Source organism: Dromiciops gliroides, chromosome 6 (assembly GCF_019393635.1).
Source record: "Dromiciops gliroides isolate mDroGli1 chromosome 6, mDroGli1.pri, whole genome shotgun sequence".
Taxonomy (NCBI): domain Eukaryota; kingdom Metazoa; phylum Chordata; class Mammalia; order Microbiotheria; family Microbiotheriidae; genus Dromiciops; species Dromiciops gliroides.
The window spans coordinates 23290537-23304406 of NC_057866.1; the positions used below are offsets into that span (position 1 = coordinate 23290537).

Consider the following 13870-nt stretch of genomic DNA (forward strand, 5'->3'; position numbering starts at 1 on the left):
TGTGTCTTTGTGGGGAGAAAAGGGGCCTGTTCTTTCACCAGGTCATGGCTAGAGAATCCAGAGAGCTTCCCAAGTGGATACAACTTTATTGACTGTTAACAGTGAGGACGACCCAAATTAAACTGGCAGCCTGCTCGTCAGACACAGCTGCCATCCCCCAGCCTTCCAGAGGATAGGCCTTGGCCCCCCGTGAGCCCCTGGATCCTTCCCTTGGGCCATGGTTCTTGCTCACCCTTCTAGGGTCCTTGTTTGTGCTACTCTTTGCTAATTTTGGCCAGGTCTGTTTCAAGGGGAGGGCTGCTGGGCTGACCAGCCCCTGCCCAGTCCTTGTTCACTCATCACCTTGATCAACCCCTCTTGTTTCCTTCTCACAGCCTCCTCTGGGTTCCAGATGAGAATGTTGTAACCTAGGAAAGGGAGAAAGACATCACTGATCTCAGCTTCTCCAGGCACTTTGGGACCGGCCCCTGAGACTCTTGGGTCTCCTGAGGCAAGATGAGGCTGGCTAGAAAGACTGGCTAGCAGTGCCTCCGGTCACTATTTCTGGGCTGACCAAGTGGGAGACCCCAAGTCAGCACCTCTACTCACTAAGCTAGGGCAGGACACCTTTTGTGTACTCACCCATTGCTGAGGCCAGTGTGTCTCCCATGGGATTAAACTTGTTTAGCTGCAAAGATGACAAGAACAGGTGAGTATGATAGAAGAGAAGGATGTCCCAGGGCCTTTTGGTCCAGGTAGGGCACCATATTTGGCCCCTGGGAAGTCTCCAGTCCCCATCCCCACCCTGACCCAGGCCTCACCGAGATGATGCCAGAGCAGTCGGGGTCATAGAGCTGACACATCATCTTCCCTGAGTTCCCATCAAATAAATCAATCGTCCGAAGCTCATGAGGGGTAAAATCTGTGAAATTGGGGTCTGGGTACCGGCCCACCACGATGAGGTCGTAACGAGGGTGCCATGTTGCCTGGGAGAGGAAGACAGGGTGGTCATCAGAGGGCACAGAACCCTGGGCCCTCAAAGGGCATGGCAGTCATGGTCTGTCAGACAGAGAGAAGACAGACAAGCAAGCCTAAGAAGGTGAACGAGAGAGGCAGAACAGAGCGAATTGCAGACACGGTGGATGAGTGTCTAGAATACCTGGGGCCCAGCCATCTCCCTCTTATGTGGGTTGGTGTGTAGTAAAGAGAGACAAATCACTAGGGGAGGGGGGTTGGGGGGGCTGGTAAGCAAACCTGTAGTAAAGGGAAATGTTTGGGATCAATTAGGACAGTGCTGAATCAAGAAGAACCTAGAATCCCAGTATAAGCAAAAACTTGTATACTAAACATGGAAATGCGAAGTCTAGAGTGACTGGAAGAGCAGCCACTAGGTATGGTTAAAGCTGGCTTCAGTCATAGATTTGACAGAGAAAGAAGAAGCGGGTATGCGTAATCCTGGGAGTGAATCACCTGCTCTTGGCAGGTTACTAGCTGAAGTGGTGAGCTCAAGCTGAGATGGAGAAGATCAAGAAAGGACCCAGAGGGTCTTGAGATCCGTCCAAGTAAATTTAGATTTGACCTGAATCGACCAAGACCCCCCCATGGGCTTGAGGGAAAGAGAACAAGACAACCCAAGCCTGCTCCAGGGAGGCTCTGGATGGTCTGAAGAAGTGCCAACCTTAAGTGCCGAGAGCCTGGACTAGGGCTGTGGTCGTGGCAAGCAAAGAGCCAAACAGGTTTCAGAGAAAGATTTGCCAAGGATCAGAGGTGGACCAAGAGGGGTTGCCCAGAACTTCCTTTCACATGGTGCAAAACAGCTGAGAGGAAGCAGGACTGGAGAGCAGAGTCCTCTGCGTCTAGCGCATAAGCCATAAATGAAATCAGGGGAGGGAGCACTTTGAGACAATCCTGAAAGATGCCCATGTTTGAGAAGAAGTTAAGAGGAATTAGCCAGGAGGAAATGAGAAAGTCCAAGATCATGGAAGTCGAGTCGTGGCTACCCAAGGAGAGGGTCCCAGAAGGTTGTCAGATGGCGGATCTGACCAGCTCCTTGGCACTCGATCGTTTCCTGGGCCAGACACCTCTCCCGCTACTCACCTTGATGGGTGTGAGGTGCTGGAAGTGGCGATGTGGGTGGGGAATAAGCTGCTGGGGACATGCCCAATGGGAGGCTGAGTACACCCGGATCTCGCTGTGCTGGTCTGTGGTCAGGAGCTTGGCCCCATCTGGACTGAAATAAGCTGGACAAGCGTAGGAGAAGCCTATCTTCGAGGAGCTCCCTCAGTGCTGGTCTGGACATCCACCCCCTCCCAAGAGCCAGCCCTAGGACCGGTGTGGAAACTTCCCAAGAGCTGATTGGGCCCGGTGCCAAGCTCCCAGAATGCAAGCTGATCTCACGGGCCTGACCCAAGAGCCCTCCAAGGGCTACTTTCCCTGCAGAAGGAGAGTGGGCTCCTGGCTCCCTCCCTCTCCTCACACCTGCATTAACAGCGCGCTCATGAGGCATCCAGTGGATGAAGGAAGACTTCCCTCGGACCTGGCGCAGGTCCCAGATTTTCACTGATTGATCCACTGAGGCTGTGGCCAGCAGCCAGTCACAGAGAGGATTCAGGGCCACATGGCTCACCTTCTTTTTGTGAAGCCTGAGATTCCAGATCTGTGGAGAAGGAGGGCTCGGCTCAGGGCGAGGACGCCACAGATGGAAAAGGGACGAGGCCGAGCTTCTGAGTTCTAGGAACAAACCTCTTTGCCGTCCATGCTCAGCAAGACCACATTGCCCAGACTGTCTCCTGTGACCACCACGTGGCTTTTGGCAGACACATCCACACTGGTGTACCAGTAGCTGGAGGGAGAAATGGGATCATGTTTCTCCCCACACGGCTGAAGTCAGAAACCAAGCCCTGAGCCCCTCCGGGTCACTGGGAGGTGGCAGCCTGGCCGGGACCAAGTCGGTGATGCTGCTGCTGCCGCTATTGCTGCAAGTGGTCAGCGTGGGCCTTAGAGGCAGCTCCCCAGTGCACCCACAGCCCCCTCCCCCCATGGGCAGAATGGAAACCAAGAGGAGGAGCCTCGAACTCAGGGCTAGACTAGGCTTGGTTACAAGTCCTCCCAGAGCTCTGGTGGTATGGGAAGACCGAGGCCCTGGAAGCCCAACCTGCCCCCTGGCTCCTCCACATACCTTGGCCAGGGGCAGGAAAGGAAAGGGGAGATCCTGTCGCCCCCCACAACCTCTGTGCTCAGGCTTCCCAGGAGAACTCGGGGTCTCCACCTCAGCCCTCAGACTCTTAAGGCCAAGCCCCCGATCTAACATAGGTGGGGACCGGGGACATTGGGCCTGTAGTCCTCTGATCTTAGCCCTGCCCCGCCCCTCCCATGACCTGAGAAGTCAGTGAAAGCTGGAAACTGAAGTCACAGACAAGACAGACGTTGTCTTTGTCTGGCTTCTCTGCCCTGGGGAGACTTAAGCGCTCTATGCCCATGACCATCCTCTGGATGGGCTATGACAGGTTAGGACTCCAGCCTCTGGCTCTAGCTCCTGCTCACTGTCTCTCTAGGGGGACAGGGAGTACAGCTAACCTCATCCCCGAATCTTGAGCTCCCCCCACATGGAGAGAAACAGTGATGTCTTCAGGAAGGAGAGAAGCGAGTCTCCAGCCATCTCCTCCAGAGCAACTCAACCTAGCAAGCAGACTGTTCCCTAAAGGAACCCAACACCCTGGAAGAACTAAAGGGAGCCAGAGTAGCTTTGTCTCTACCCCAGAAGAAGGGACAGGAGATCTGGGTGCTTCCTTTGAATCCCAGAAGCCCTTGGCCCGGACAGTTTGGCTGCTTACTCCCAGGTGTTTGTGGCAGCAAAAACTCGAATTGTGTTGCCCAGGAAGTCCTTCAGGCTTGTGGTACCCGCCACTGAGGAAACGAACAGCTGGTTGGTGTTGAGAGGGTTAAACTTCAGCCCTGTGATGCTCCCTCCAGCACCAATCTAAAAGACAAAAAGCTGGGTGACTGGCAGGAACTGCAGAGATCCCTGGGATCTAGCCAACATCAGCAGAGACCAGCAGTTCACGAACCAAGGAAGAACAGCGTCTGGCTTCAGGGGCGATGGGTGGACTAGAGAGATGGTGTAAGAAACACGGTGCCTCGCTTCTTCCACTGAGTATTTCTCCCCCTCTGACCTTCCCCAAGCCGCAAGCTCTATTTCCCTGCTGCTGCCCAGTGTTCCAGCCCAACTCGGCCGGCTCAGAGACGGCTTACCTGGCATGGGCCAGTGCTCCAGGAATCTGCTGCTCCTTTGGGACCAGACAGACTAGGATCCCTCTTGGGGCAGGAGAAGAGAGGCTGGGAGCAGAGCTTAGAGAAGTGGTCTCAAACTCAAATAGAAACAGATCTCAACCAGCAAGAAAACCACAAATTAACATTATCTATGTTGTATTTCTATTTTGTTAAACATTTCCCAAATCCAATGGAATCTGGTTCCGGACATACTTAGGAGTTTTGCTGGCTGGCTGCAAGTTTGATACCTCTTATGTGGACGGGGCATGGCAGGAGCAGAGAGACAGTCTATGCTCAGCCCAGCTACATTAGTCACTAGCGCAGCCTCAGGCTAGAGACAGCGTGAGCCGCTTTCCTCGTCTGTCTAGCCTGGCAGGATGGTTGTGCCAACCAAAGGAGTGAATGGACGTGATTGAAGACTGAAGTTTTACACAAACAAAAGGCATTGTTAGATCCTCGGCCTCTCCTAGTCAGTGACCTGGGTCGATGCGGCCAACTCCCACAGTTCCACACCGCTGAACTGACAGTCTGTTAGGATGGCAAACAACCCTGTGAGACGGGAGCTATTTTTATCTGTTAACTGAGGCAGAGGGAAGTCAGCTGCCATACCTAGTCAGGACGAGAAGTCACACTCAGGCCTACCTAAGTCCAAGCCCAGTACCCCGTCCGATCTGCCAGGCCGCCCCGATGGTACATGACCCCATCGGGGTCCATCCTATAAGCTCTGTTCATACCTGTCCCCTGCTCTGGGGCCTGAAGGATAAAAAGTCACAGGGGCATGGTCAAATCCCTAAACTCGTGATGAAATGGCACTGCTGCTGCTCCTGGGCTAGATTAAAAAAAAACAAAGGGGAGTGCCCCTCAGAAAAGGAGGTCCTTGGTGCTGAGACAAGCTGGGGAAGCCGTGTGCTCACAGGCAGGGAGACATGCTTGGGGCCCCGCACACTGAGTGTGGTGAGGCTTTGGAGAAAGGGAATGAGAAGCAGGGCCCAAGAGAGCAGAGAGAGAGAAGAAATGAAAACCTGGGAATGGTGAGGGAGAGCCCCGGGGTCTGGGATAGGGGAAGGTCCCTGGATGACCAGTGCCTGTGCCTCTAGAAATGGCTCAGAGCAGACTCCAGGGTGGGAAATGTCAGGTGAGACAGGAGATCATTTTCTTCTTGGCTGAGCTGAGATTTTATCTCACTCCCAAAGAGTTCATTTATTCTTGAGTAACTTCCCCTTGTCTGTTTACATAAATGTTTGCATAGATAGATTTACTCTTTGAGGTGTTTGTATACCAAGAATTTAGTGAGACTGAACTCAATTGTAAAGTAAGTTAATTCCCTGTCTCCAGTGTTCAGGGAAAGTGGCATTTATTCTGAACCCCTAAAAGGAGGGGTGGGGGTGGAGGGGTTCAAACTAAACTGAATGATATTTTTTTTTTTGGTAATTTTTTTTTTAAGTGAGGCAATTGGGGCTAAGTGACTTGCCCAGGGTCACACAGCTAGTAAGTGTCAAGTGTCTGAGGTCAGATTTGAACTCAGGTCCTCCTGACTCCAGGGCTGGTGCTCTATCCACTGCGCCACCTAGCTGCCCCTAAACTGAATGATATTTAATGTATGGTACACAGAGTCCTAGACCAATACCCCTCTTGGAGAGAAAAAGTCAAAGAAGTGGCCAACCGACCACCCAGGCTCAGGGTGGGTTGGCTGCATCCTGCCTGACCCACACCAGTTAAACTACTCACTGGCTCTCCTTGGTTGGCCAAGCCCCTTTCTACTTTTCACAAAGGTGGAAATCCTTCTTAGAAATGGGCCAGATCCTTTGTCACATGGAAGCCAAATGGTCCCCATTATCTATCATGTGGAAGCTTGCCTGCAAGAATATTTTCACCCTAATTCCTGGTTGTTTCTCTGTAAAGAATGTTTTCTTTTTCTGCTTTTCTACTAAGCATTGCAGTCTTAGTGGTGGTTTGGAGTTTTGTGGTATTTTTTGCCTTCAGCTTGTCTATCATCTTCTAAAACTCGGTGGTTTAGGAGTGATTTCAATGTGAACTGCCCCGGGCTCCAGTGTCCATCCCAAAGTAGAGGAGGGCTGCACCCTGTAGCCAGGGAGGGGAGGGGCAGACAGGATCCTTCAGTCCCATCTTGGGGCTAGGATTACAAGTGCCTACCATAAGACACTGGCAGTCTAGGGTACGGGTGTCCAACTCAGGCCCAAGCGCTGCCCAGAACTGTCGAGCACAAGTGGAGCAGGAACCAGATTCAAATGTTAGCTAGGTAACATTCAGCAGAATAAATACAAACACAACACAGATAATGTCAGTTTGTGGTTTTCTAAGTTTCATGTGGCCTGCAGGGGTTTGTTGCCATTGGAATTCAATCCCCAGGTTCTAGGGACATGGTGCTTGCTTTTAGGGGGTTCAGGGGGAAAAAAGCCACTTTCCTGATCACTAGGTTAAGTTAGCTTCCTCTCCAGCTTAGAACCCATGCACCTGACCTTGGTACACAAAACAGACATGGAACAGGGATATGGGCTCTTAGCACTCTCTAGGGCCGCAGGTGCTGGGAATCCAAGGACACATTGTGGGGTGAGCTTCTCCATGCTTCTGCTTGGGCAGCAGTGAGGTTACCCTCCTAGGCCCTGTCTTAACTCTCTTCTCCAGTGGCACCCTTCAGCTCGCCCTGTCCAATGCAGTCCTACAAATGCCCTTCCAAGGCCAGCTCCTGTTCCACTGCCTGCCCATCAGCCCCTGCCATGCAGTATCTCTCCTCTGACTCAAGGACCTTTGTCTGTTCCATCTAGTGGGCAGATGCCACAGGTCACCTTTCCCAATGTCATCTCTACCAAGTAAGACAAAGGCTCTCAAACATCTGAATCCTTCTTTGTGTTTCCAGTGCTTAGCAAAGTCTTACCCTGGCTGGAAGCCATCACAGATTTTTAAATACAAGGTCCCCAAGTTAATTATGTCACGCCTCCCCTGGTGCATTCAAAGCTGAGCCCACAACTCACCCCTTTAATGAAGAAGATTTTGTCCAGTACTTCGTAGTCCCAGAGGATGATGTCTCCCCCCTTGGAGCCCACAGCCAGAGTGCTGGGGTAAGTGGGGTGCCATTCCAGACACGTTGTTCTCCGGTCAAAGGGACTGGCCGTGCGGAAAAGTCGGTAAGATTCCAAAGAGTGCAGAAAGGCCTTCTGAAGAGACTGGGAGCAGAGAAGGGAAGCGCAGCTCAGACATTCCCATCTACAGCCACTTCTAAGCACACCCAGCCTGCTGACAACTGACTCTGTGGTGACTGTCCCCCAGCTGCTGAGCTCCCGAGGGTCAATCTCCCCTGCCTCTAGACAGTTAATTACCTGGGGTTGATGGTGACTAGGAAGATACTACCAACCAAGCCACCAGTTTGTCAATAAACCCCTGCTGGAGAGCACGGGACAGAATCCATTACAGGCGGCACAATGACTAAGGCCGCTTACTTGGATTACGGTATTTATCATCACTCACAGTCAGAAAAATCTGACCCTGCCCTCTCCACACAACCACCTCAACCAGTCCATCCCCTAATGTTGGAGGGAAATTTGTCACCACGATGGGAACCGAGGGCTTCCCTCCCTTAGTGCTCCTTATCAAGAGAGAAGGTCTCACCTGCTGGAAGGAGGCCCGAGGAGCTCTGCCCACCTTGTGTTGGCAGAGAGCCGAAACAATGCTACGAGGGCATTCCTGCTGACCAGCCAACCCAGGCTGATGCCAGCCTGAAGCTTCATCCCCTCTGCCCAAGCCTGCCAAGCAGAAGAGATAAGTGTTTTCCCTTCTACCCCAACCTATCACATCGCCCATAAGTAGGGAAAAGGGAGCTGACTTTGCTTCTGTTTTGTTGGGTTTTTGGTTTTTGGTTTTTTGCAGGGCAATGAGGGTTAAGTGACTTGCCCAGGGTCACACAGCTAGTAAGTGTCAAGTGTCTGAGGCCAGATTTGAACTCAGGTACTCCTGAATCCAGGGCCAGTGCTTTATCCACTGCACCATCTAGCTGCCCTGACTTTGCTTCTGAAAGCAGCAAAAAAAGAGGGAAAGGGGTAAGCCCAAGAGATAGGGCCCTGGTTGTAAGACCAGGCCAATATCATTTCTATCCACCTTGACCACACACCGCCAGAGCTCCTCCATATTCCTCTTAACCTTGACCACTAGGTCAATGAGAAATGGACACAGAATAGGAACTACCCTACCTAGGGCAGCAATTCTGAATTAAAACAGAACGATAGGGGGCAGCTAGGTGGCGCAGTGGATAGAGAACCGGCCCTGGATTCAGGAGGACCTGAGTTCAAATCCGGCCTCAGACACTTGACACTTACTAGCTGTGTGACCCTGGGAAAGTCACTTAACCCCAATTGCCTCACCAAACAAAACAAACCAAAACCAAAACAGAAAGATGACCTAATTATGCGGGGCATCTACCATTGTTTTAGGGAAATTCTCTGGGAGGGGATGGTGGGCTTCAGATGACAACCTTTTAATCCAAGAGAGTGCACAAAGTAAAAGCTAAAAAGAGCCACACATCACAAGCAAAGACACCTGGAAGTTGGACCCTGAGGTTCTTAGAATTTCCATTCCAAGAGATCAAGCAAACCCAGGGAGAGTGATCATGACACAAACCAAATTCAGGCAGCTATCAGCCTGGGGGCTACTCCAGTGAGCTGAGTCCACTGTAATCTGCCATTGGAATGGGTCCAAACCGGGCATTGTACCGTCCAGTGGACACAGGAGTGTCTTACGTGTACTAAATGCTTAACACTTGTCCGACTGGATGGAGCTCTAGAAGCAAATGGCTAGAATCTGCTAGTGTGTGCCAGGTCCGAGTCCCAGAAAATCATCTGAAAATGATAGGGAATGGTTCTGCTACTCAGGCACAAGAGAAGAACCTGTCATCCATCATCCCTCCTGGAGGTCCTAAGGAGCTGCAGCAAAATCCCCTTCTATCAAAGAGCTCCTAACGGAAGACTGCTAAGCCACGGCCGCTGACCCATTTGCTTCCAGCAACATTGGATAGGATGAAGATCCTGGCACAAGACATCAGTAAACGCCCTGGAGACTTTTGTAGAGGAAAGTAACCTGTCTCTTGCCTTCATCCAAGACCAAGCTTAGAAGGGGAGCTTGAAAAGAACCGTTCGGACGAGCAGCGGCCTAAGGAACGCGTGCTCTCAGGCTGGTTTTCCTCGTTAGGCCACAAGCCATTGCTGGGACTATGACAAGAGGTCCCCATTTGGAATTGGAGGCTCAGGGTTTGAATCCTACTTAATCCTTGAGACCTGAGAGAACACGAATGTCCCCTCCCCTTCTCCTGTGCAGAATGAGGGAGTTGGCCTAAGTGACCTCTAAATTATTTTCTGACTGATGTTCCAAGTTGTCTTCCACTTCTGATAGGCCATGTCCCTGAGAGTGATTCTGCTTGGTTACTTCCCATCTCCTGCTCTCCCACTGCCCACTTCCCTGTTCTCTCCCACCGTGACCTCAGTCCTATCCCCACACAGGTCCCTGGCTTGCTCTGCCTTGCCCTTCTGGCCATGCTTAATAGAGTTCCCCTCTCACCTCGAGTCCAGCTTGTGAAAACCCAGCTGCCCCCACAAGACCCAGCACCTGTCGGCCTCCTCAAGTCCTCCAAACTCCTGACACACAAGAAGAGGAGACTCGCACCTTGGTCCTTGCCTCCACTTGCAGACTCTGCCTTCCACATTCTCACTCAGCGACACCTCTTGTCCTTTAGGGCTTGTTGTAGCTTTGCTGTCAGCCCTCCCAGGCTCTGATAGAGGAGCTCAGGAATCTGGTCAGAGTCCTCCTCCTCTCCCCAACTCGTGCCCTCATACTTAGGACTTCAATACGTACCCTGCTCTTTCCCCAAGCACCCTGGTCTCTCACCCTCGTTGAATCTCAGCTACACACAGCATTCCTGTCATCACCCCAAACTACCTCCACCACGCACGATTCCAGAATTCACCCTAGATGGCAATTCCTCATCTTTCCATCTCTGCCTCAACTAAACTTACTATTCATCTTTACTGTGGCCCTCCACCCAGCTCTAGCCTTACTCGGGTCTTTAGTCTCAAGCCATAACCAGTTCAACTAGACACGCGCCTCGGATCTCATGTCCCTGTGTGCTCTTCTTGCTCCGAATCTCAGGCTCGTTGCCACCATTTGCCTTCTTTACTCTTGCTCATCTGCTGAACACCACTGGGAGTTGAACAACCATACTGACTGGGTTGGCTACAGACTTTTGGTCTAATCACAACAGGGCACTGGGTGCTGCAAAGCAGCCCCTTTGTTCTTCCCTGTACTAGATGTTACAAACTGGCTCCCTCAATACCACCCCCCCACCCCAGAGGACCTTGACTTCCTTCTTTACTTTAGGGGATGGCAGGGTTCAAGTGGGAGTTAAGTTAGAGGGGAGGATGTCAGAGGGAAAAAGAAGCACTGGGCAAGTCTGCATCCCTTGCAGGAAATGAGTAGGCCAATAAATAGGAAGAGATTGAAGATAGAAGAGGGGAATGATTGGGAAATGATGGGATCAAGTGCATTGGGAGAGGGGTTGGCCATGGCAAGAACGAGAAGACGGGATGATTTCCAAGAGTTATAAGGGAGTTCACAACAGAACTTTCAGCAGGTGTCCTACATTTTCATTTTAACCTGAGCACATCCAAAACTGAACTTCTTCCTCCTCCTGACCTCTAACAACACCCACTAACTTGGGGGGTTGGGGGGGGGGTTAAGGCTCTGTCCTAGGCCCTTCTCTTCTCCCTCTATGCTATCTCACTTGGTAATCTCATCAATTCCCATCCATTCGATTATCATTTCTATATAGATGTACTGCAGATTTATCCAGCCCCAACAACCTTCCTGACTTCCAGTCTCTTATCACCAATTACCTATTGGATAGCTTGATAATGGATGACCCATAGGAATCTCACTCATTATATCCAAAATAGAACGAATTCTCTTTCTTCCCAAACCCTCCCCCCTTCCCAATTATTGTCAGGGGCAACACCTCCAGACTCATATTCTTTGGTTGTTGTTTTGGGTTGGGTTTTTTTTTTTTTTTTGGCATAGAGCAATGAGGGTTAAGTGACTTGCCCAGGGTCACACAGCTAGTGTCAAGTGTCTGAGGCTGGATTTGAACTTAGGTCCTCCTGAATCCAGGACTGGTGCCTTATCCACTGTGCCACCTAGCTGCCCCTCCTTCTGTTATTCTTTGTTTTTTGGGGTTTTTTTGTTTGTTTTTTTGTGAGGCAATTGGGGTTAAGTGACTTGCCCAGGGTCACACAGCCAGTAAGTGTTAAGTGTCTGAGGCCGGATTTGAACTCAGGTACTCCTGACTCCAGGGCCAGTGCTCTATCCACTTCGCCATCTAGCTGCCCCGCCTTCTGTTATTCTTAACACCTCACTCCCACTCATCCGATATATCCAACCTTTGGCAAGTCTTGTTTCCAGCTTCAGGATGTCTCTCATCTATGTCCCCTTCTTTCCATTTCCCCCACTACAGGCCCCCTCCCTCATTGCCTCACACCTAGACAACTTCAGTAGCTTGTTGATTGGTTTCCCTGCCGCCCCCCCCTCCATTCTCCTCTCAGCTGCCAAAGTGATCTGACCACATCAGACCCCCCACTCAAAACCTCCAATAGCTTCCTATTACACCCAGGATCTAATATAAACTCCTATTTGGCTTCTAAAGTCCTTCCCGATCTTGCCCCTTCTTTCCTTATAAATCTTATACCTTCTTCCCCTCTACTTACTTTCCTCACACTAGCCTTTCTCACTATTTCTCTTCAAGGGACTTCTTGTCCCTTTCACTCTCGATATGTGTCTCGTCTCATGACAAATTTAATAACAAATGCTTGCTAACACTGATCTCCTCTAAACTTCCTGATTTCTGCAGAGGGGCCCACCATTCTCTCAACCACCAATGCCTGATTCACCCTCAGTCATCTGTGACTCTTCTGTCCCTCATCAGTTGCAAAGTTCACTTGATTCTCCTTACACATCATCTCTGGCACCTGTTTCCCTCCCCCACCCCCACCCCCCCACCTTACATAGCTATTACCACAGCAGCCGCCTAACTGAATTCTCTGCACCATCTCTCTTGTTCTACACACTTAACTAAAACAACCTTCCTCAAGTACGGCTCTGATCACCTCCTCACTCCTTTCTTCAGGATTCTCCAACGCTTCCCTACTGAATCTAGGACTTAAGACAACTTTTTCAGCTGGCCACTGAAAAGTCCTTCACAACCTGGCTCCAACCTGTTTCCTTTTTTCCCCAATTCCATCTAAAAACAATTTAACATTCTCTTTTAAAAACCGAGTTCTGAATTCTCTCGTTCACTTCCACTCTGCAATTTGATACAGGTTATCCATGTGCAGTCATTTAAAATACTTCTATATGACTCACTCCAACCTATCTTTCTAAAGTTCTTAGCCCACTGTGTTCTAGCCAAATGTGGTTTCACTAATAAGGCTCTCTCCCTCTTACAGGGTTTTGCGAGGCTGTCTTCTCATTCCTGACAACGTGTATTCTCTAGAAAAGGTTTTCAAGCTTTTTGGCCGCAGGACCCCTTTAAACTCGGAAAAAAAAATAAATACCCCCAGCTTCGGTTTTTGTGAATTACATTGATCGTATTAGGAAATAAGTATGATGACAGGACCTTCCCAGGTCCCCAGACCGGACACTCCCGTGACTGGGCAAACCCTTTGTCCTGTCTAGGCCTTGGCTCCTGCATCGCTAAAATGAAGGGGGGTGCACCAGGTTCCCCCCGGTGCTTCGCAGCCGATTCTGGGCCCCCTCGGCGGGCACGCGTAGGAGTCTCCCCTGAGGTCGGGGCTTCTCTCCCACGAGTTACTTTGTCTCCACGCCGGGGTCACGTGGTGCACCCCCCCTCCCCGACTGGAAGCGCGCCGAGGGCAGGGAGGCCTGCCTCGCTTTCAGTCCCGGTTTCTCGCAGGAGAGCCATGGGCTCCCCACGCAGACGCGCCCTTTCAGTTCCCATCCCCCCCGGGGGGTGGGGAGGGAAGGAGGGAGGGTCTGCGATACCCCGGGCTGGCGGCCGGCTCCTGCGGCCGGGAGTCCGCACACACCACCTCTTGGCCGGGGGAGGCTCCGGGGCCAGGGCGCTCCTCTTGCCGAGGCCCGCCGGTCGCTTTGGGGCCATCCTGCCTGAACCCTGAGAGCGAGCGAGGAGGGGAGCGGGGCCCTGGGTAGTGGGCACTGGCCGGGAGGCACCAAGCTACCAGGTCCGACCCTCAATCCCCTTCACTCGCCCACCACCCCGATTCACGCGCGCCGCGCTCAAACTAACTTCCGCCTCTGCTCCCGCCCCCTTCGTCCGGAGGCCCAGCCCCTTCCGGGGTGGGGGGAAGGGAAAGCCAGTGAACCGGAAGAGGCAAATGGCCGGGCGAGAGAGTGTGGATGGTGCCTGCGCACTGTGGAGCTCCGCTGCCAATCTAGACCAGGAATCAAGATGGCCGTCGGCGCGTTTCGTCTGCGAACCTGAAGCCACTTCAGGCACGCCCTTTGCCAGGCCTAAGGAAGACGACAAGATCAGCAACCAATCAGAATATCAATTCCTGTCCTGAGGCTTCTAATTGGTTAAAAAAACCTT

At 51.7% G+C, this 13870-nt stretch overlaps 1 protein-coding gene across 1 annotated transcript; it reads right to left on the reverse strand.

Annotated features, from left to right (window-relative positions):
• Nucleotides 1-117: 117 nt before the first annotated feature.
• DDB2 (damage specific DNA binding protein 2) lies at nt 118-13561 on the reverse strand. Its single transcript, XM_043971049.1, has 10 exons — nt 13303-13561; nt 7876-8009; nt 7242-7433; nt 3813-3958; nt 2722-2821; nt 2458-2635; nt 2077-2219; nt 801-965; nt 622-667; nt 118-407 (listed from the first exon to the last, which is right to left on the reverse strand). The coding sequence occupies exons 1-10, from the start codon at nt 13418-13420 to the stop codon at nt 286-288; spliced, it is 1344 nt and encodes a 447-aa protein (XP_043826984.1). The 5' UTR covers nt 13421-13561; the 3' UTR covers nt 118-285.
• Nucleotides 13562-13870: the final 309 nt, after the last annotated feature.

Bases quoted from the DNA above. Each gene is read 5' to 3' on its own strand.
- DDB2 (XM_043971049.1), bottom strand. From the start codon at position 13,420: ATGGCCCCAAAGCGACCGGCGGGCCTCGGCAAGAGGAGCGCCCTGGCC. The intron at 7,434-7,875 runs GTGAGACCTTCT...CTCTGCTCCCAG, and splicing joins CTCGGGCCTCCTTCCAGCAG to TCTCTTCAGAAGGCCTTTCT. The intron at 966-2,076 runs GTGAGTAGCGGG...TTCCTCTCCCAG, and splicing joins AGCACCTCACACCCATCAAG to GCAACATGGCACCCTCGTTA.